The 24176-nt window shown below is 35.7% G+C and overlaps 1 protein-coding gene across 2 annotated transcripts in view; it reads left to right on the forward strand.

Moving 5' to 3' along the window:
- PPP4R2 (protein phosphatase 4 regulatory subunit 2) overlaps positions 1-21334 on the forward strand; it is a 50345-nt gene extending 29011 nt beyond the window's left edge. Inside the window, exons 3-10 of one of the 2 annotated variants that reach the window (XM_082664008.1) lie at positions 3420-3590; positions 12640-12733; positions 14528-14565; positions 15425-15499; positions 15756-15899; positions 16923-17209; positions 17470-17645; positions 19275-21334. In XM_082664008.1, the coding sequence (XP_082520134.1) occupies positions 3420-3590; positions 12640-12733; positions 14528-14565; positions 15425-15499; positions 15756-15899; positions 16923-17209; positions 17470-17645; positions 19275-19295 (1006 nt within the window). In that variant the 3' untranslated portion in view covers positions 19296-21334. Of the gene's footprint in view, positions 1-3419; positions 3591-12639; positions 12734-14527; positions 14566-15424; positions 15500-15755; positions 15900-16922; positions 17210-17469; positions 19222-19274 lie in introns of those variants that run through there. The other variant, XM_082664007.1, reaches the window with a different exon arrangement.
- Positions 21335-24176: the final 2842 nt, after the last annotated feature.

Genomic DNA, 24176 nt, shown 5'->3' on the forward strand with positions numbered 1-24176 from the left:
CTGGATTCCACATACATGCGTTAATATACGATATTTGTTTTTCTCTTTCTGACTTACTTCACTCTGTATGGCAGTCTCTAGGTCCATCCACGAAAAATATGGAACGCTTCACGAATTCGCATGTCATCCTTGCACAGGGGCCATGCTAATCCTGTTCTGTATCGCTCCAGTTTTACTATATGTGCTGCTGAAGCGAGCACTGTCTGTCATTTTTATTATAACAACTTTAGTGGGTGTGAAATGGTGTCGTGTGGTTTTGATGTGCATTTCCTTAATGACTAATAATGTCAAGCATCTTTTCATGTGCTTATTGGCCATTTATTGATCTTCTGTAATTATGTACCCCTTTAAACGGTAACATCTCACCCATCCCTTCTTCAAGACCCTGGCATATGCCTTTCTGCTGTCTCTTTGAATTTGACTATTCTGGATACCTTTGAAAAGTAGAATCAGAATACTTGTTCTTTTGTGTCTGGCTTATCTCACTTAGCATAATGTGTTCAAGATTAATCATTGTTTTAGTATGTGTCAGAATTTTCTTCTTCTTTAAGGCTATATCCTATTGTATATACCACATTTTGGTTATCTCTTCATTTGTTGAGGGACACTTGGGTAGTTTCTGCCATTGTGTATAAGTGAGTTTCATGTGATTGAGTTTCTGTTTTCACCTCTTTTGGATGTCCAGAAATGGAATTGTTGGATAATATGGTAATTCTTTGATTTTTTTGAGGAACCGGCATGCTATTTTCCACAGGGACCCCACCATTTTACATTCCCACAAGCAATGCACATGGGTTTCAGTTCCTCTACATACTTGCCAGGCAGTCGTTGTTATTTTTTTTGTGTGGGGTTGGTTGGTTTGTTTTTTTGGATAACGATCAATCTGATGGATGTGGAGTTCTGTCTTACTGTGATTTTTGATATTCATTTCCCTGAATAGTTACGTTGAGCATCTTTCTATTTGCTTTTTGGCCATTTCTGTATCTTTAAAGAAATGCTTATTCATGCACATTTACTTTTTATTTATTTATTTTTGGTTGCGTTGGTTCTTCGTTGCAGCGCGCGGGCTTTCTCTAGTTGCGGCGACCGGGGGCTACTCTTCATTGCGGTGCGTGGGCTTCTCATTGCGGTCGCTTCTCTTGTTGCAGAGCACAGGCTCTAGGTGTGCAGATGTGTCAGTTGTGGCAAATGGGTTCAGTAGTTGCGGCGCACGGCTTTAGTTGCTCCGTGGCATGTGGGATCTTACCAGACCAGGGCTCGAACCCGTGTCCCCTGCATTGGCAGACGGATCCTTAACCACTGTGCCACCAGGCAAGCCCTGCCCGTTTTTTTTTGTTTGTTTGTTTTTGTTTGTTTTGTTTTTTTGTGTTTTTTTTTTGCGGTACGAGGGCCTCGCACTGCTGTGGCCTCTCCCGTTAAGGAGCAACAGGCTCCGGACGCGCAGGCTCAGCAGCCATGGCTCACGGGCACAGCCGCTCCGCGGCATGTGGGATCTTCCCGGACCGGGGCCACGAACCCGTGTCCCCTGCATCGGCAGGCGGACTCTCAACCACTGTGCCACCAGGGAAGCCCCCTGCCCGTTTTTAAAATAGAGTTGTCTGTTTATTTGGTGCTGAGTTGTGGGAGTTCTTTATATGTCCTGGATATTAAAACCTTATCAGATAGATGATTTGCAAATAGTTGCTCCCATTCTGTGGGTTGCCTTTTCACTCTTTGCTGATAGTGTCCTTTGATACACAGCTTTTTGACTTTGATACAGCTCAATTTATTTCTCTTGTTGCTTGTACTTTGGGGCGGGGCGTGTCACAATATTTTTTATATCAACAGTGGTAGGTTTTGAAATGTCTTGGGAATGTATCAGGAACCTTTGAAGCTCACAGTGAAGAACAAACATTTTCTAGATTTTACATTTTTTATTTTGAAGTTGAAATTTTATCAGTGGCCACCAGTATTGCAGTTGATTTTCTTCAAGTGATAGACTCACATGTTCATTTTTGAGGTGATGTCTAGCAATTTCTCTTGGTCTGAATAAGCATTGTTTGTTTGACATTCCTTTCAAGTAAAAATGGCTTTCATTCAACCGGCAGCAGTATTTAACTTTTTGTGACTTGAGATGTCCATAATGTTTTGTTATGCAACAGGAGTCCTTTATGTATACTTCTTATCTTGTTACATGGGATATTAAAAAGGTGTGTGTGTTTTCAAAGGTTCAGATTTAATTAAGTTAGTAAATTTGTTTTATTAAACTTTCCAGTGAAACAGGTTTTTTTGTTTTGTTTTAAACTGTGAGTCTGGTGATAAAGAAGGTAACGACTACTTCTAGTATGGTTGGGTACTGCTGCCTTGATTTGTGCTGAAGTGTTGTCCATTTTACCCACTGCTGCTTTTGCACCTACTGTCATTGCAAATGTCAACTCAGTGAAAAAGTCAACTCTATTCTTATGAAAATAGCTTTGACCTCTTGGGCCTCGCTTTGAGAACTGCTGCCTTAATTTGTAGGGTTGCTGGATGGGATGGAAGAGTGGTTGCAGACTAGCAGTCTTGTCTCGCTTAAGTCATCTCCTGTGTAAGAGATCTATCTGCTGCCAGTAATGGTTATAGTGTTTGGAGGAATGGTTGGCATTCCTGACTCTTGCATCTCCTAGACTTTAGGCTATTTAGGCAGGTATCACAAAATATCCTTATATTAGTGGTAAAATGTGAGGGAGCAGGGGTAAAAGGATGTTTATATTAAAAGTTCATGAACAGATGTGAAGATTACACAAGGATATTATGTATTTTTTTACATTGCAGGCTACATCTTGGATAGAACCTATGATATATACCTTTTAAATGACAAAATAATAAAAAGTTTTGTTGAAAGCAAAAGAAAAAGGAGAAATTGAAGTTTATTTTGCTATTTAAGAGATAAAAAACAAGAAACATTTACTAGTCTATATAAGCATTATACCTTGGATGTTAAGAGCTTAGGGTATGGAGTCATTTGTCCACTTAAATTTATAAATGTAAGGTTGGGCCAATTTCCAATAGCCGCTTTTAAATGGGGGCAGTAACACCTCCTGGGTTAGGTTTGTTATGAGAGATAGATAGAGTCAGAACAAGATAATGTTTTAAAAATGTGGAGAGGGGGACTTAGACAATAAGCTTTCAGCCAGAAGTAGTTAATTTTAAAGATTTTAATCTGATTTAGGTTTTGTTTGGGTCAGGAGTTTGGGAGAATTGGATGGAACCCAGTTGGACCTTGTGAGTCAGATTGATCAGGCTTGGTGCAGACTACTGAACGAAGACATTTTCACGACTACTTTTCCAGATCTTAATTTTGTTAGCATTAGTGTCATGGTAAATTTTGTATTTGTGCTTTTTTTCAAGAATTGTGACCCTACATGGTATTATATATTTTTTTAATTTTTTGCTTATAGGATTCAGTGGTCCCAGTTTAAAGGCTATTTTATTTTCAAACTGGAGAAAGTGATGGATGATTTCAGAACTTCAGCTCCTGAACCAAGAGGTCCTCCCAACCCTAATGTCGAATATATTCCCTTTGATGAAATGAAGGAAAGGATACTGAAAATTGTCACTGGATTTAATGGGTATGCATTTAATTCAACTTATTTTAGGTTTAATTTTTAGGAGAACATCAGATTTTTTCTCTTAAGTTTTGATGTGTCTGGTTGATAACTGAGTATCCATTAGAACAAGTTCTGTGTCTTGTGATCTATATAGTAGTTATTGATTTCCAGCTTACAAGTATTTAAAATATTGACAGCTTTTTTTTAAAAAAACTTGAACCACGTTTATATGGGTCAGTGGCATTTAGACTTTAAATGTGTAAGACAGTGGAAACATTAATCAAATATTTTAAAATTTTTTCTTTCTGTTTTATATTTGATATTATAAATCCTTATACTTTGTCTAGAACCTATCACTGAAATAAGTAACATTTCTTTTAAAATGAAAAGCAACGGTTTATGAAAAGATTCTACTTAGTGATTTTTTATTTTAAAACATTTTTTTAGAGTCCCTCTTTTCCCTCCAGTAAGTAACCATTTTCAGCCCTTTGTAAAACATTGTACTGAAAAGTTACTCTCCACTAAAATGAAGTTGACCTTTAAATTGCGTGTCATACTCTGTGTTATTTTAAATACTTCCTTTTCAGGACTTTGTATTTTTAGGGTTCCCTTTATTGAAGGGAAGAAGTATTTGTTAAGTTGAATTGTTCAGTATTTAATTAATTAATTTTTATTTTTGGCTGCGTTGGATCCCTGCTGCTGTGCTTCCCCCCCCCCCCCCAACCAGCTGCAGCGAGCAGGGGCCACTCACCTGCCGTGGAGCGTAGGGGGGCGCCCCGTGGTGGCCTCTCCCGCCGCGGAGCACAGGCTCCAGGCACGCAGGCCCGGCAGCTGTGGCTTGCGGGCTCAGTTGTAGCGCACGGGCTCAGCTGCTCCGTGGCATGCGGGATCCTCCCCGACCAGGGATCCAACCCGTGTCCGTCCCCCACCCCCCCTGCACTGGCAGGTGGATTCTTAGCCACTGCACCACCAGGGAAGCACGAATTGTTCCGTATTTAAATTGGCATTAACAATTTGGAGTGTGGAATGACAATACCTAATTTAATGAATTGTGGGTATGTTAACCATGAATTCATATTTAGGGGCAGTTTTTATTTGATCACATTTCATTTGTGAGTAGTTTTAGGTAGCATAAATGGTCTCATTTTTTTCTTCAGTTACTTAATCACATGGGATTTGCAACAAGATAGTGTAATCACCTAACCTTTTATTATATGCTATGTTCTCCTGCTTAGCAGTTTGGCTTAAAATATCAAATTCTTAAGCTTTGGTTTTAAGTATGTTGCCAAAATACTTCTCTTTTGGGAGAAATTAAAGCTTTATCATTGAGCTGCTCTTGGGGGTTTGGGATTGGAGGGAGACTTTATTTTCACTGTGTACCCTATTGTACTGTTGACAATTATTTTAACTGTATGTATATATTTACTTACCAATACTGATTTTTTTTTTAAAGCACATGCCAAGATGAAGACATGCAATGTATTAGAAGTATACGTAAGATTTACTGTTGAATTGAATGTGGTTAAGAATACTTCTTGGGGGTGTTTATAAATAGTGCAGAGGTAGTTAGTACTTAGACATTATGGTAACTCATCTTTTACTTCAGTAAGTTATGGCTCTCATTTAAAATTACGAGTTATGGTCAAACAGGTTAAGTTATACCACTGCTTTGTGAATGTGAAGCTACTTGTGATTCTGAATTTAGTAATACCATTTTCAATTCTTTCAAATTAAATTGGATGAAATACATATATGTAGGTATTAAATTAATCTAAATATTTGTAATGTCTTAATTTGCTAAATAGGTAGTCGACCTACCTCAGAAAATGACTTGAACAGTCATTAAATGCCTAAGCATACATAAATATAATTACTTTTAAAATATTTTTCATCTTTGAACCATAAATACTTTGAATTTATGTTTTTTTCTCTGATTTTTCAGAAGGGTGGTTTACGAATTATTTTTCTTAATCAGGCAGAATCCAAGTCTTTTTTTTTTTTTTTAATTTTATTTTTTGGCCACACCATGTGGCATGTGGAACTTCCCTGACTAGGGATTGAACCTGTGCCCCCTGCAGTGGAAGTATTGAGTCTTAACCACTGGACCACCAGGGAAGTTCAGAGTTCAAGTGTTAATCAGTGATACATTAATATTTTTCATTTCAGCCATTTTTGTCTGTATCATACTATATTGGTACATGGTACATAAAAACATGTCTAATATTTTTCAATTTTACTTTTGTGTTTGAATAGACATAGACAAGCTGTTGCTTTTAAAAATTTTTTTGCTAAGAGTGGTGGGTAGAAGTAGCATTTTGTTCTTTTTTAGCTAGTTTGAGAGTATGTCCTTGCCGGTATGCCTCTCCTGCTATTTGTAATAGATCATCTTTTAAATTATAAAAGTGACATAAGTATGTGCATAGTTATAAAAAGATCCCCAGTCGCCCTAGGAATATATAAAGAAAATAGGAACATGTTATATGCCAGTTTTATTTTACTTTTAGAAGAGCTTTGAAATCTTCTTTATATCAGTACATTTACAGCTGTGTCTTCTATTTGTCTGTTTATTTGAAATAGCAGCATTGTTTTCTGTTACATGAACAGATTATATAGTTCATTTTCTCTGTTCCCACTGGTGATGGGCATTTATTTTTTTGTCTGTTACAAGTAGTGCTTGTAGTGATCCTCCTTGTAAATACGTTTTTGTGTTGATGAATGTCATATGTTGAATATATGTATAGATTTATTGTTGCTTTTTTTTTAATTTGTAGAAAAGGAGTTGCTAGGTCATGGTGTATGCACACTTAAAATTTTTATTAATATTGCCAAATTCACCTCACAAAATGTTTTCATTTATGCTTCTATGTTTATATAAATGCAGATAGTTTATTTCTTCAGTATTTTTGTGGGTATGTACGTGAATTTGTGTCTCTGACTGCAGGTGAAATTGAACATCCATGTCCTTAATGACTCTTTTATGAATTGTGGTTTCATATGTCTTTTTTTGGTTTTTTTAATCTTTTGGTGATTTTCTTATTGGTAACTTCATTTTGTTGTTTTTGTTTTTTGCTTTTAATTAGTGAAAGCTCTGTGTTAAATGCTTCAATATATTTTGGCATGGGGACTTCCCTCGCGGTCCAGTGGTTAAGACTCCATGCTCCCACTGCAGGGTGCACAGGTTCAATCCCTGGTCAGGGAACTAAGATCCCATGTGCCGCAGGGTGCGTATATCTTAAAATATATATATTGGCACGAAAAGATTAACTGTTTTCTAAAATTAGTATTGTCAGTATATAAATTTTCCCTCTTTGAAGCGGAAATTGTCCATTCACTTGTTTGCTTGACTTCCTGAACTGTAAGATTCTGGACACCAGGGAGGACTATCTTTTCCATATAAGGCCTAGCACAGTGAATGCCTGAACATAGTAGGTTTTCAAACAAACAGGTATGGAATGAGTGAGTGAAAGGAATAAAAGCATGTTTCTGTATCTGTATTTTGTTTAATGGGGCAGGGTAGATAGAATTACATAGTTGAATGCTTAAAGTTCTTTAAAAAATTTTTTTTAGTCATATTTTCTTGTCCTTTTAAAATTACTTTTGAACTTTAAAATTTTATAGGGGAAGATGGATTATAGCTACTCTCCAGAACTGAAGTTACAGTTTCTTAGGTGAGAAACACCAAAAATTAAAAATTAACGAAATTAGAAACTTCAACGAATGGTCGGTTAAAAGACAGTTGCCTTTTTTTTTTTTTTTTCCCCCCTGTGGTACGCGGGCCTCTCACTGTTGTGGCCTCTCCTGTTGCGGAGCACAGGCTCCTGACGCGCAGGCTCAGTGGCCATGGCTCACGGGCCCAGCCGCTCCGCGGCATGTGGGATCCTCCTGGACTGCGGCACGAACACGTGTCCCCTGCATCGGCAGGGGGACTCTCAACCACTGCGCCACCAGGGAAGCCCGACAGTTGCCATTTTATGCCCTCTATGTGGGTTTATAATCAACAAGAGTATATGTAGGCTTACTCAAACTGAGGCCATTTATGAAAATTCTCTTCCTATCTTAGATGCCATGAATATAATTTAGAAATTGCTTGTAGCTAGTAGTTCATTCCTATAATGGTACCCAAAGAGAGATTTCGAGAGGTAGAGAATAACTTACATTCCTAGTAGTTTTTAAAAGATTATTTTAAATCCTAATTATTGAAATGGAAGAATAGTGAATGTAAATTAATTACTTAAGTCTTCCTCCACCTTTGACAGTCTGTTAGAGCTAAGACCTCTCTAAAATAAGCAGTAAATTTCACTTACTATGGGTAGTTGACTAAAACAGCATGGCTATGTATTTATGAGGGGTTCTAGGCACACTGCACAACTGCTTGATACCTAAAAATCTTTGATACATCATCTCTAAGGCGTCCAATGCATATCTTTTGGCATGATTATAGTCTGACTATAGAATTTCTTCTCTAAAGTTATTTTATTAAAAAAATTTTTTTAACATCTTTATTGAAGTACAGTTGCTTTACAATGGTGCGTTAGTTTCTGCTTTATAGCAGAGTAAATCAGCTATACATATACATATATCCCCATATCTCCTCCCTCTTGTGTCTCCTTCCCACCCTCCCTATCCCACCCCTCTAGGTGGTCACAAAGCACTGAGCTGATCTCCCTGTGCTATGTGGCTGCTTCCCACTAGCTGTTTTACATTTGGTAGTGTATATGTGTCCATGCCACTCTCTCACTTAGTCCCAGCTTATCCTTCCCCCTCCCCGTGTCCTCAAGTCCATTCTCTATGTGTGGGTCTTCTAAAGTTATTTTAATGTACATAATTAACTAGATTTTGCTTAGTCCTGAAAACTTTCACGTGATTGTTTTATATGCATGTGCACACAAACGGAGATATCTTGTAAGTTTCTGCACCTGAGAGTTTGCCTCTTCATACTTTTTTTTCTTAAAGGTTCATATACAAGGTTTTTAATACTTCAAAATCTAGATTGTAGATATAAAACATTTACTCCTTTTTTGATTTTGTATTGTTTGCTTTACAGTTAGCTCAGATTATTCAGGGATGAAAGAATGGGTTCCAGCCTTTTGTTACTTTGTTCTTTTACTCCTTTTACCTATTTTATTGCTTGCTGGAATTTCTGCTCCTCTGTTGAGAAAAATAGAATTATTGCATTTTTTATTAGTTATTTGTGCCAGTATTTGTTGAGCATATTGAATCCTTTAGCTGAAATTTGTTTATTTCTTTTTCTTTACTCCCTTTCTTAGCATAACTAGTTGAGAATCAGAATTATTTAGTAACCTTCCCTCCTTATTCTCCTTCCTGCCTTACCTTGTCTGGTGGTAATAGGGTTTGATATGATGCTCTCTCTAATAAAATTTTATAATTGAAAGGAAATAAACCTGCTGTATTAAAAAAAAGAGAGGAAATAGCAGAAACCTAATTAATTTTTCTTAACATTTTTATTTGAGGCAAGTAAAGTAATTCAGGCACTGTAGAAGATGGTAAACTTGATTAAAAGTGTTGACAATTGCTATAGATTTGTTTTTTAATGGGGAATGGTGTAGATACTAGTTTATGGTTATTTACCATTATTGTAAGAGGCTAATTCTTCATTTTCTTAATTTTCTATACTTGCCATTTTACAGTGCTGTTTTCAATAAATCTCAATTACTAACATTTGATTTGAGTTGTAAAATATATGCAAATGAATATTTATGTTGTGTATATTTATACAGATGTTAAATAAATCCTGATCCAGAAAGAGCATATTGTTTCAGGTCAGATAATATCACAAGATTCCAGTGGTGATTTCTGACTTCTATAGGACTTAAGAGTAAACAAAACTTAACCCATTTAACCTTTGATATCTAAGAGATATATAAGTTAATTTCTACTTAAATAGTTGAGGTCAAACGAGTAATTCTGTTAACTAAGACACAGTATAAATGTGGTCATTAATAGAAAATAAAGATGTGGTAAAAATCACCTTTATGCATAAAACAGAAGTGATTGGTTGTTTTAGCAGTTTTTAAATAGGATGTCTGGTTTTGTGGTTATCTCTTTAGCCTTTTACTTTAATGACCTCTGTGTTTTATACTCCTTTATCTTTTTTTATGAGGAACGTTGCTTATATAATGACATAGAGGCAAGATATAGGTTATCTGATTTTTAAAATCTTAGACTCTGACTGAAATGTGCATTTCTTCTTTTTGGATGCCTTCTTAATACCTTGGTATATATCCAGAATATTGGCACATCTTGATGATCAAACCTTTAAACAGACTAAGATAAATTAAAAACAACACATAAATTTTAGTTACTTAGAGTCTTTCTCAAGTTAAAATACAGGATAGGAAATTCTATCTTTAGGGCTTAGTGTTAGTGTTTAAAATTTCTAATTTGAGCTTAGATGTCTTTCTCTGATGTTCAGCAGCTTTCTTGGTATATTTTCCAAAGTTAGAATAAACTATCTTGTGTGCTTATGTGTAATGGAAGAGTAACAGAAAGCAGAACTTTCATATAGTTGTACCAGGTGTTCATTGGGGATTTATCTGGTTTATTCTTATACCTCCTTTTAAAGACGCACCTTAAATTAAGTGTTCCCACGTTTATCCTCGATTCCCTGGCAGTTTATTCTGTCTCCGTAGCACTGTATACGCGATTTTATTAGCATTTCTTGTTGTAATTGGGTTGTTTTTAATTGTAATTGTTTACATTACGTGTCTATCGGGTCTGCTATTGAGTATATGTTAATATTTCTGCTTCATAGTTGGCTCTCATGTTTACTTAAAAGGTTAAAAAGTACACACTTTATGAAGAGACCTTCAGTGCAGTTGTCAGAATTATAATATTGTTTCCAGTGGATACTTGGATTTACAAGAAATGTTTGTATTTTAAGCCTGTTCACTTGAGGGAGAGTTGTGTAACATTTTAGTGCCATCTATTGGACAGTTGGTAAAATGACTTCAAAAGCTTCTGGAAGTGTCTAAGAATGTAAACTCATTTTGTCATAGGCTGACATCGTTATGCAAACATAATACATTTTTCCTCATAAAGCAGTATTAATATTCACCCACGCATACAGTGTTAATAATTGACTAACATTTTACCTACCTTCCTAGAGAAAATTAGCCAAAACATTTAGTGTAAAAACATTGTTAAGCAGGGAGTTGGAAGATGCTCATCTTTTAAAGTTAATTTTAAAAGAAAGTACTAGTATCAGTGTGTGAAAGAAATTTAGTTGGAGGAATAGACCTAACTAGACAATGTCTGTTTAAGTATTTGCTGGTTAAATAGTATTCGAATGTTCTTAACACTGGGTGCTATTTTGCTAGTTTTTGAAAAATGGGTAAAAACTCCTTTTTAGTATCACTCTGACGTCATTAGTGAAGGAATAGCGTTTGGAAGTGTGTGTGTGTTTAGGATTTGGAAGGTAGTGAACTCAAAGAGGGGCTAAGGTACAGGTATACCAGTAATATTCTGAAATCCATGATGGTACTGCATTTCAGATATATATGTATATAAATAAATTATATATTGACTATCTTGTATGTGAAGATATCCTGCCCTTAAGAAGCTTTCAGTCAAATATGAAGAAAGACAGTTTGGAAAAACAAAGATAATTAGTTTTGCCAGTGTACTCTACTATGAATTTTAAGAAGAAAAAAACATTACTTTTTCTCAGAAACCAAAGAACTTTCCTATAGCAGTCTTGATGAATATCAGAAGTTGTCCTGTATTTCTGTCTGCCTCTGAATATTTGTGATAATGAGACAAATGTTTCGCCTCTTAGTGCCCAATCTTTTGGCAGAATGATAGTTTTCTGACTTTTAGGCTTTGATATACGACTTGAGAGAAGATTGATACTTGGTCTCTCGCATAACTAAAATACTTGTTTTCATATGAATAATATTTATTTTAAACGTTTTCAAAATTTGTCATAGGTCATATATTGAATTTTGTTTTTGAATTTTTAAAAGAACATAAGAATAGTGTTGATGCTAAGAATACAAGAACTAAACATTGTTTGTCCAACTAGAAAATAAACATTTACGATTTTACGTATGTGCAGTGTAGTGGAAGGGACAACATGGGATTTGAAGTTAGACTGGGTTTTTGAGTCCTGCGGTATTAATCACTAGTGGCCTTACTTTGTGGGTGGGAGGGAATTTTGTGTTGATCTGCCTGTCAACAAGAAATAACTTTGTGGGTAATAACTGTTAATCTGAGGCTTTGTAATTGTCTTTATAAGGAGAATAAATAGATTTGTGTGGCAAATAACTGAAGTCTAAAGTTTACGTTTACACTTTTTAGCTGCATTTGTCATCTCTGCTCACATGTTTGCTGTTCATATTGTAACACTCAGGAATGCTAATAGTGTGTGAGATAAACACTGCTGTTTATAACATGATTTTAGGTCCAATTTATGTTTCAGTTTTGTATTTTCTGTGGTCAAGTGAAAATTTGATTGTGGTTGAAGTATTTGTCAAACAGTAAGGTACCTACCAAAATATTGAGTGTATTTGTATGTATTTTAAGTTTGATGAAACATGTAGGTTGTACATAAAATTTTAATTATGGAGCATAACTATGTTTATAATACTTTTTCATTGGAATCACTTGTCTTATTCTGTCTGATAACAAAACATTTGTAGTTTTATTTGAACACTAAAAAAACTTTGCAAAAGAATACTTGAGAAAGTTTCTGTATTTAAATAAACTCTGACTTGATTATTATTTGTGTTGCCTCTCTTGTAAACTTAAAATTGAATTGTCAGAATTAAGAATGTTAAAATTTTTTCTCAGTTTTGAAGCTTTCCGTTAATTTTGAATGTTCTTTATTGCTTTTTAAGGCAAGGGAGGGAACATTGTTTTCTTTTTAAATAAGAGGACAGGTGTGCTTATTGCCCTGCCTGTTTTTAAGTGACTCATCCATTCATTTGTAGCATTTTCTTTTGTAGCTTAACACAGGGGTGACTAGATAAAGCTTGAAATAGCAGGAGTAATAATGTTCCTAATTTTCTTAATAATTAATGACCCCAAACTATAAAACTATATTCTTTTGCAGTATACCTTTTACTATTCAGCGACTATGTGAATTGCTCACAGATCCAAGGAGAAACTATACAGGAACAGACAAATTTCTCAGAGGAGTAGAAAAGGTATTTATTTTATTATTGGAATTATATTAAACTGTAGCATAATAGATTTCAGAAAAGAACTTTGAGTAGGCCCTGTTTCAGGCACCTTTTCTTGAAATAGGTTTCTTAGTCTATCTGAAGTTTTTCCCAATTTGTTTTCCAAATTATGTCCTAAGTTTCAGAGGAAGATTTAATAGGAGGGAGGTGGAGGAATGCTTGAGGTCAGTTAAGCTTGGGAAAAGCAGTTTATTATTGTCTCGTGGGAATTCTTAGTATACCTTAACATATTAATAGCTCCAAGAAGTTCTATAATTGATATTTTAATAATAGAGCGTTTTGCAAACTTGTTTATCTACAGAATTCATTTCTTTAGTTCTAGAGTTCAGAGGTACACAACTTGGAAAATCTCTGATACAAAGCATTTAAGTTAGATATTGAGAAGGATATATATCATGTGTAAGAATGAGAGAAGCATTAGGTTTTTAGTGGGTGAGGGGATGTTAAAGGAGCAGGGCATTCTGGACAAAGGAAACAGTCTGAGAGAATGAAAAGCAAGACACATAGACTTGTCTGGAAAGAATGAATGAAGGAGCCCCATGGGAACCAAGATTGTGGACCAGTGGTTTTGTTAAAACCATTGGTTTTTAGTGATTGATCCTAAAACATAGTCTAGTGTTATTTTAAGGTTCTAATTGAAGTTCAATTTATTTTACCCTTGGAACAGGAATCCAAAATCATTGCCTAGTAATTTATAATAGATCTTAGGGCCTTACTGGATTAATGTGTTTTGTTGAGCTTCTACACCTTCGATTTAGTAAGATTCCTGAAGGGCAGGAAACTGAGATGGTTCTTCAGTATTATTTTCAGTTCAGAGACTTTCAGTAATTCCACTTGGGCAATCTTTGGATAACGAGGCAGTGTCACAGTAATCATAGTTGTGTGACCATGGACCAGGTACATAACCTAAGTCTCACTTTCCTCATCTGTATAGTGTGGATCATAATGCGGCTGTGAGGAGGATTAAATTTAAAAGCTCTTACTTTGGCTCAGCAAACTTGCAATGAGTATTGACTATTAATAAAGTTATTGTTACCAGAAAGATTATATTATAAAAAAGGTTTGAGTCTCTTTCCTTGAGGTATATTGTGCTACACATCAAGCTTTTGATTGGGTACTGCTTTAAAAGGAAGTTCGTTATAGTAGGCCTAAATACTTCAAACTCTAAATATCTTGGTGAGATTCTATCTCAAATAAGAGACGGTGGTTCTGTTCTATTATCTGTAATACATAATGTCAGGGCTCTAAAGTAACTAGAGTAGAGTAAAAAAAAAAAAAAAATGAGGCTGGCAAAAAAATAGTTTAGTGGGATATTAGATTTTGGGCTTTTGCTATTGTTTTAGTTTTCGTTGCTTGATTAGAGATTTTTCTTTATCCTTTATCTTTTTTTTTTTTTTTTTTTTTTTTTTTGCGGTACGCAGGCCTCTCACTGTTGTGGTCTCTCCCGTTGCGGAGCACAGGCTCCGGACGCGCAGGCTCAGCGGCCATGGCTCACGGGCCCAGCCGTTCCGTGGCATGTGGGATTTTCCCGGACCGGGGCACGAACCCGGGTCCCCTGCATCGGCAGGCGGACTCTCAACCACTGCACCACCACGGAAGCCCCTAGAGATTTTTATTTTTAGCCATTTCTTTTATTAGTAAAAATGTAATAAAATGGAAACTTAATACCAGGGGAGATTCTGAGAAATTAAAAACAAATAATTAAACTTTATTTTGTGGTACTTTTCCTCGTATTAATCACCAATTTTGTTATTGCAGAATGTGATGGTGGTTAGCTGTGTTTATCCTTCTTCAGAGTAAGTATAGATATTTTTCTTTTTCTAGTATATTCTAATTATTAAATCATTTCTAATGTATTAGTCTTAAAAATAGGTTTCATTTATTTTATATGTAATTAAGCATGATAATATTTGTAAATGCTTATGAAACTACCATCCAGTACTCAAAGTAGAATATTACCAGTAACATTACCTATATGTTTTTCCAGTGAACAGAGTTGTATTAAAGAGATTCATGATTTACTGCAGTCTTAACACTGTTGGATTTATGTACTGTCTGGACCCTGGGATCCCATCCGAGACAGGCCATTTCTAGGAAATAATTCTTAGGTTTGTAATAGCTACTTGATGACATCGCTCTTCATGATGGAAAATTATTTCCAGTTGCTAAGATTTATATAGTAAATTAAGGTTGCAATTTAGGGCACACTCCTTGGCACCACTGGTATTTTATTATGAGTGGATGTCCTGGGATTGCAGGAGATTTAGCACTGCCCATGGCTTCCACTGAATGCCAGTAGTGTCCACCACTTCCCGTGAAAAATTTCTTTAGACGTTGCTAAATGTCCCCTGGGGATGCAGAGTGAGGGAAGGGGGATTGTTGGAAGATGTTGCCCCCTGTTGAGAAACACTGGTTTAATGGTTAAAATATCTGATTTCATACAGACCAATAACAGTGAATTTGTTAGAACTCTTGAAGAATGTACCTGTATGTTGTTAAATAACATACTAAGATAATCCCATAGCTGTTTTTCTTAGAAGTCTTTCATTTGGTTCTGTGACAGTGAGATCTTACAAAAGATCTTTTAGACCCGTGATTCTCATCAAAATTAAAGAATTAAACTATCCATAAAAGCGTTTTTTTCTTTTCTTGTAGGAAGAACAGTTCCAATAGTTTAAATCGAATGAATGGTGTTATGTTTCCTGGAAATTCACCAAGTTACACTGAAAGGTCAGATTATTGATTTTTATTATTCAAAGAGTTACAGTTTCTTAATTTTGGTTAGGAAATTCAATATACTTATTAAGAATTGGGAATTTTACGGCAGGTTAGGATATACCAAACAGAATTAGTTAATTTGGTAATCCATGGTTCTGAAAGTCAAAATTAAAGAAAATGTTTCTGTGATATGTTCATATAAACAAACCTTGGGAGGGATGACTTTTTAACAAAAATGGGAAAATGATGTTCATTTATTTTACTGTAGGTCTAATATAAATGGACCTGGAACACCCAGGCCACTTAATCGACCAAAGGTTTCTTTGTCAGTCCCCATGACAACAAATGGCTTACCTGAGAGCACAGACAGCAAAGAGTCAAACTTAAAGCAAAATGAGGATAAAAATCACAGGTTTGTATGTGATTTATATTTAAAAGAAAAAATGTTTTCCAAAAGAGTTAACATTTATTGATGGTTTTTCAGCCCTCATTATTTATTATTTAGAATTTACTGTTGTTTTGAGGGGTAGAAAAGGTTTTAATGCAGTTAAAAGGGGCAGTTAAAATGCTTTTTGCAGCATTATCACATGCTGACGATGGGCAGAGAAAAGACTTAAACTGCTAATTTGGGGAGATTTTATTTATAATAGGGTGTTAAGAAAGTGGTCATGGTACATTTTTTACTTCTTTTTGAAAGTTACTTGAAAAGAGAAGATATTTATAAATGAGTTGAAATTTTGTGAATTATTTCTCATTGTAGATCATAAAAGGAAACCTTTTTATTTATATCCCATCTCAAATTTTCTACATCACATTAAGGGAAGGAAGACTGAATGAGTGAGAGGAATTAAAGAGTATTGGCCTGCCTGGACAGAAGGGTCTTATCAGAACTGATTTCTTAAATTGGTGATGACGCAGAAAGGTGTCTTTGTTCTGACTTACTCAGGAATAATGAGCATCTTATCTACAGCTTACTCTCAGATGGTTCAGAAAATTACTAATGACAATAAGAATAAACAGAGATGGAGACAGGGTGATGGAGCAAATGCAGTGAGTTGCTAATTAAGGGGATCTGCTTTAGGGGGATATGATAGTTCTTTTTCTGTGAGTTTAAAAATATTTCACAATAACTTACTTAAGGAAAAGAAAAGAGTATGTCCCTGTGGAAGACTCGTAGTTTTATTATAGGAGGACATTTAACTTACTGGAGAATTGAACAGAAAGGTCATGTAACTTATTGACAAGTTGCTAGTGGGAAATATTTATTAAACAGTTTAGGTGTCCTCGAAATTATTCTCTTGTGTTTTTCTTTGCCCGGATGTTATAATTTAACTTTGACACTGAAATACAGTTAAACATTATTAGACCTTAAAAATGAGAATGTAAACGATGAAGACACAGTCTTACTAATGACACTTTAAAACAATATTTACAGTGACTCTTCGACATCTGAATCAGAAGGTTCCTCAGTGAGCCCTATAAAAAATAAACATCCAGATGAAGATGCTGTGGAAGCTGAGGGGCGTGAGGTAAAAAGACTCAGGTTTGACAAAGAAAGCGACGTCAGAGAGATGGCCAGTCAGACATCTTCCAGTGAAATTTCTTCAGTTATGGTAGAAGAAACAGAAGCTCCATCTTCATCTCAGAATAACGACAAAGAAATTAGTTGTACCAGGCAGCACTGTACAGAAGAGGATGAAGAAGAGGATGAAGAGGAAGAAGGTATTTAGAGACCATCTGTAAAAGGGTGGAGTAAGGAGATCCTCAAATTCTTGTACTTCATTTTTGCGTGAAAGAATGTCACATAATGGAACTCCTTATAATGCTGATGTTGGGCTTTTCTCCCACCTTTATGTGTTCTGTAGTTGCTGCTGAGTTTCAGGGATATGATTTGAACTGTAGAGTATCAGAATTCATGAAACTTAACTGTGGAGGTATTTTGAAAATGAAATTTAACTACAACAACATTTGCTTATTTTTAGAGTCTTTTATGACATCAAGAGAAATGATCCCAGAAAGGAAAAATCAAGAAAAAGAATCTGATGATGCCTTAACTGTGAATGAAGAGACTTCTGAGGAAAATAATCAAATGGAGGAATCTGATCTGACTCAAGTTGAGAGAGGTTTACATTCTGAAGGTAGTGAAAATACCGGCCCTGTAAGTAGTTCCAGTTGCCATGAAACGGAAGAATTAATAGGATCCAATTCCAGTAAAACTGGAGAGATTCTCTCAGAATCTTCCATGGAAGCCACAGAAGTCACAGATGAACCAATGGAACAAGACTAACTATTTAGAAATATTTAGATGCAGTATTTTCCATACAGTTCTGGTTTCACACTGTATAAAACTTTTATGTAATAAAGTGGACCTTTAGTTTTACAAGAGAAGCAGGTTGTAAAATAAAGTACTGTATGGGATCAATCCTGAAAGAGTCGCACATGTAAGAACTGTGAGTACCAGCTCCTCGGGGTCCTGCTTACCGCTGACTTCTTTTGCTCTGGTCAGATCAGTGGTTTGTGTATAGATTGTTTTTTTTTTTTTAATTTAGAGTTAAAAATTTTAAACTGGAAGATAATAATTATAATTTTGAAAACTTTTGGAGATTATCACATTTAGTTTATACATATGCAAGAAAGCTTTTTGTCTTGTCTCTTTCTGACAGCTCTAGCAGTTTTCATATTTTGGTCATAGTTTCAACATTTTAACATGAATTATAGGGTTTCATGTTGGTTTCCAGATTTTATTGTTTGACTATGTACTATGGAACTTTAAGTCATATATACATATATATATATATATTATTCTAAGGGGGGAAATGTTATATTTTTCTTTTTCTATAAGAGATGAATACAGTGGATACTTTTTCTATTGGTAATGATTGAGTTCACCTCTTTCAGAAGACAGTTTCTTTCTCTTCTGAGCAATTCAAATAAAATCTGGCCCTTGTGGAACCCTGGAAATCTTAAGTCTGTTGAAATGCCAGGTTAAACACATTCCAAGAGATCTGTTCAAACTAAAATTCTTTTGTATACTTCTGAGGTGCCTGAGAAAAAGACTTCATTATTTATGAGAAAATGTGCTTTATCTTGGAAATTGTGTTCAAACATTAGCTTACTGTTTTGTAGAATGAGTGCTTACAAAGCTGACATGAAACCATCTCAGAAGAACCAGGCAGGTCTCTTCACCTTTTGCTTGCTTTGCTGGACAGCGGGGACACTACACATTTCTTTCTAAATTGTTCTAGCGTATACAGATGCCAATGGTACGAAACACCACTGTACTGGAAGAATTGATACATTACTTTAGTAATGTACCAGAGCTAAATGACTGAAGCTTTAGGGGTACACAAAAACCACCGTAATTTGTATGACATTTTGAAGTGAATTAAATATTTTTGAACATGCTTCTTCGACAGCCAGTGTTATATTTTTCAGATCAACACAAAGCACAATGGTTACTCTAAACTCAATATTTTCAAATTCACATAACTTAAAGTCATGCAAGCTGCAATTTCCCTGTCTAAATTACTGGCTGCCAAATTTATACCTGTTTCTTCAGCTGTACCTTTTGATATTTAGAATTTTTAAATTTCTGTAAAGTAGATTTTGTAGAATGTAATGTGTTCACTGCCTTTGTGAAGCGGTATATAATTGTATAATTTCTGTGTGTAAACTGAATGCTTGGGCTTTCAATACAGTATTCATATAAAGCAATAAATATTAATGTTATGAAATATTTGAGTACATTTTTATCAAAATATATAAGAATCCCTTTTTTTAATTTCAGATACCTGAAGTACACAGATGAACTTATAAAACTGATGCAAACATTTTCTGACACTGTATCATATGCTCTGGGGTGATTTGGGCGGCAACCACAAGTTTTGCATTTTGCCTACTTCAGTTGCTATGACTAAAAATACCAAAATGAGTTGGCTCCGTTTATGTCTGTAGGATATTATACTACTGACTGACTTGACTGTCAGGTTTACAGCAGCTAGATGATATATTTGTGAATATGTCTCATAGTTGAAATAAAAACTGAGTATTGATTTATTTACTGTTATTCAAGAGGGGAGGAAAAAAATCACACGTTGTAAATTTTTAAAAAAATTTTGCAAAAATGTTAATGAAGCAGATTTTAAATGTGACATTCATTTGTAGTGACCTAGTCTTTATTTTCTTGAGGGATATTTTGCCAATGAGAGCAGATTTTAAACATTTTAAGTTTAGAAATTCTGAAATTTTCTTTAGAATATTTATGAAATTATTGTCAATAAACCTATTCTTTAAGATTCTGTGACCTTTTGATATTTTTTATTTTAATTGTGCCATGGACCACTTGTAAACTGATTTACTTTTGTTAAATATAAGTTGAAGATTTAGCGTCATGACTTTGAGGTCTGTGGTTTTATTTGTAAACTTGCAGTTGCTGTTTTGGCAAGGGCAAATGTATTTCTTTATTAAATAAAGTACAATAATGGTGAATGTACCAAAATGCCATCACTCAACTCTATGAGAGATCTGCATTTTAATCTATAGTTTAATAGTTTTAATATTTATTAGATATTCTTATGTTGATCATAGATCAAACTTGTTGCTGTTTATACAGATAGTTGTAGAATGCTCATGGAATATTTTCTTTAGGATAGATGGAATACTTAGGTAGTTAAACTGGGAAACCTTGTTCAGCTGGTTGGAGATACGATGTCCATTGGGAAGTAAATTTCCTCGAGTATATGCATAGGTGCACTTACACAGACTTTGCTTCATGGAAATGTCAGTTCTAATAGTAACTGATTCAGATGTGTATTTTTAGAAGGCTAATTTTAGGCACATTTTCTTAACACACATCAGCAAAGTCATATTAAAAGATCTAAATGAAGAATTAGGACTTTGGTGATTAAAATATTATTTTCTGTTTTGGCCTTGAGCAGATCGTTTACCTTTTAGACTCTAGACTCTGAACCCAACATGTAAAAAGAATTTAAAATGTTGATGAGGAGAGCGAGAATGTACATGGAATACACTTTCAGCACTTTTCCCTTTTAAGAAAGTGAAAACATTATCCCAGTACATTTTTTAAAATATATCTTCAGTTCTGAAAATGTTGGCAGACAGAAGTGAGTAGTGGAAAATGTCATATTTTATATGTTTGATTATCAGATACATTTAATCCACTTAGGGTTTATTGTAACTACACCTTTCAGAAGTGTGGATGGAGCAATGAAATTGCCTGTCAGAGCTATAAAACCCTCTGGCTTGGAAAGGCATCCCCAGAAACCCTGGGTAAGAAGGCGTGGCCTGTTAAAGCATGGAGGTTCAGAGTGTTTTATTTTGCTGGTGTAGATAGGCATGTACTTATGCATTTTTGCATTTGTAAAGTCAGCAATTTTTCAAATAATGTAATTGTAATATACTAGTTTACTTATAAAGATACTTGGGGCAGAATCTAAAGCTACGATGTTTGAGTATGAGAAATGTAACGTGTGGTAAGGACAAAAATGCAATTTGTAGAACCAAAGGAAATAAAAATTTTGGATAGTGTTTCACAATGTCTTCTGAACAGGAGTTTCTTAAATACATTGGTTTTGATCAGATGAAGCTTAGTTCTCTCGAGATTTGTGCTAATCATAAAATGGATGAATGCAAAAACACCTTGTAATTTCATATGGAATTATTATAATTAGGTTTATTGGACTATTGGCCTAGCAAGAATGCTAGTATGTATTGGTTAGAATACATCTAATATTTCACATTTTAAAAATAACTAGTACACTTTCTTCAGAATTTTATTTCATCAACTTGGAGCCTAGATTACTTTGCCAAATAAATGTATTATTTTCATAATGCAATAAAATATAAACTAGAAGAATATCTTTATGTGTGGAATTACTTTATTTGCCATTAATAGTTTACACTCCCTCCCTCCAGTGCCCCCTTTTCTCTCACCTTAGGCACGTTAAGATCCACAAGCATTTCCTGATCCATAGGGAGAGGAGCTGCATGACTTCATTACAGCTCTGTTGCTTAAGTGATAACAGGGTGTTTCCACAGAGATGGTGCATCTGAGTTGAATGGACGATTGTTCTCTGCTAGGCAACTCATACCTGGCATCAGTAAAATCAAGATTTACCATGTAAAAATTTCTCTTGGCATAATTTGGCACTAGTTGTCATGCACAGATCTACACTATTTGTATTAGAATCATTTTAGAAATGGCAGTTTCAGACAACTACATGGTTAAAAGTGTAGAGTTGCCCTCAATGGAGAGGGTGGATTCCATTTTCAGTTCTGGGTTCTCATTTCTTCATATGTATTACTGCACAGTAGGTGATAGTAAGTGGTGACATCTGTGGCTCTCAACTCAGAAGATAGGAGTATTAATCAGCATGTTTCTGAATTTAAATATTGAGTTTCAGCTTCTCATATTTGATTTCTAACTTCTCCCCACTTTATTATTTACTAAATGCTATAGCTAGTATAGAGTTTTGGGTTAACTGATGCGAAGACTGATTCTTCTATTGATTAGGAATAAGAAGCATGATCTCTGACCACTTGCCCATCTAGAATGAAGAGTACACTACTGTTGTATTTTAACAGATTTTTTTTTTTCCAGTGTAAAATTCAGTTGAATCTGGGGTCTTTGGATTTATTTGTACGCTTTCAGAGTTTTTCTTCCCAAAGGCAATGCATTTTTTTTAACTAAAAATAATGACAAATACACAAAAATGCCAGTAATTCCCAGTGTCCTAGTCAGAAGACTCCACTGGTTTACTGATTTTTATAATCTTGCGAGCTAGTCCTATGCTTGGCAAGTGGTAACAGTTGAAATTAAGTGGGCTTTGTGGATACTGGCTACACAAACACTTGATTCCTGGGACTACTTTCTCCCTGCTTTAAAAGGGTTCCAAGTTCCTCCCTGAAGCCTTTCATTGTTGCAAAGTTTGTGGATTTGGGAGCAGTATATGCCATTGGATGTTCCTAAATCCAGGGGCAGAAATGTGCATCCAAATAACAAACTTCTGTGACTGTGTGACCAGCCCCCCTGACCTATAGAAAGTCACCACACCACACCCTTGCCTGATTGGGGACAGGTGTTTCTGGAAGTGGTAAGTTGTGTCATTAAACTCGCAAAGTCCTGCTTTAATGTGCTATTAACGGGGCTTGCTATTTGGCCGATAATGCTTTGCTTCAAGAAATCTTGGCGGTTGAATACGTTTGCAAGGCCTTTAATGGTGCCTGTGTTTGCTGAGACTTTGAGGGGTAAATACATGGTTAGTGTTTGGCCGTCTTCATTTTGGATCATTGTTTTTCTTTCCATTGCTTGCAGTGCTGCAGAATGGGAGGTTAAGCTTAATTGTCACCACCAGAATTCACATGCATTTAGGAATGCACATAATCTCCCACTTTCAATCTGGGAACCTGAAATTTTTAGGTGGCAACTTGTATGAATTGTGTATTTGGGGGGCTAGAGGAGTAAACTGAGTCCATTCAGTCATGCTTGGAGAACAATAGGCAAGTTTTTAGCAAAAGGCAGCTTGCGACTTGCACAGGACAGACATTAGTGCTGTTGTGGCAGTCTGGGAAGGTGTCTCAGATGAGGTGGGGTGCAGTTTGGCCTTGAGAGGTGAGCAGGACAGCCAAGGAGGTAGCACGGTATCAAGGGGCAGAGTACAGAGACGTGGGTTAAGTCACAGCTTCAGAGTCCCCACCTGAGGTTCCTTGGGAAAGTTACAGTTTCATCATTTGTAAAGTGGGGGAAATAACTTTTCCTGGTAGGATTGTTGGGAGCGTTCAAGGTAATTATGGGCATAAAGCTAGATCTAGTCCAGGACCTGGTATTTCTTTTAAGGAGGAGAGTCATGGAGGGGGGAGATAGGGTTTGTCCCTGGGGAATGCAACAATTTTGCTGGACTCAAAAGTCGAGGTTTCAATCCTGTTCAGTACCTGGTAATAATGGCAAGCACCAGCTGAGCGCTGACGTTATGCTCTATGTATCCTTAGCAAGTGTAATGCATTATCTCGTTTAACCTTCCCATCAACCCTATGAGATGCTTAATATTATCTCATTTTACAGACGGGGTTCTTGACGTAAAGAAAGGCAACTTGCCCTGGGACCCTTCGAAAGTGGAAGGTGAGAACTCCAAAGCCCAATGATTTTTACCTATTGTGCTTAGGTGCTGTCTAGTCGTAGGAGACCTGTAGACATAGTAGGGCAGCAGAGAGGAAGCCATTCCGGTATCTGAAGGTTCTCAGAGACACTCAGACCTGCCCAAGTTCAGGTACATCAAAAGGCTTTGTCAGTCAGAAACCCAAGCACTTGGTTTCACACTCCATGAACTTCACAATCTAGCTTCACATCTTTTTTTTATCACCCGTGTTTTTCCAGCTAGACATTTTGAGTATATCTATTTTTTAAAATTTATTTAAAAAATTAGATAATGCATACCTGGCAAAAATTCAAATAGAGCAGAGCAAAATATACCAGACTGTTGTTGTCTTACTAGTGTTCCTTCAAATCCCTCAGTTTCACCCTCCTCCTGAACCCCAAGGGAGGTGCCCTTTCCAGCCGGGCTTAGTGCCTGACAGTCAAGATCCTGGGGCAGGTTCCCTGGGTTTCAGTCCCAACTCTGCCACTTGCTGGCTGTGTGACCTGTGACTGTAAGATGTGGAGGAGGTCCCAACC

The sequence above is a fragment of the Grampus griseus genome (assembly GCF_964374135.1).
Source record: "Grampus griseus genome assembly, chromosome: 10".
Taxonomy (NCBI): Eukaryota; Metazoa; Chordata; class Mammalia; order Artiodactyla; family Delphinidae; genus Grampus; species Grampus griseus.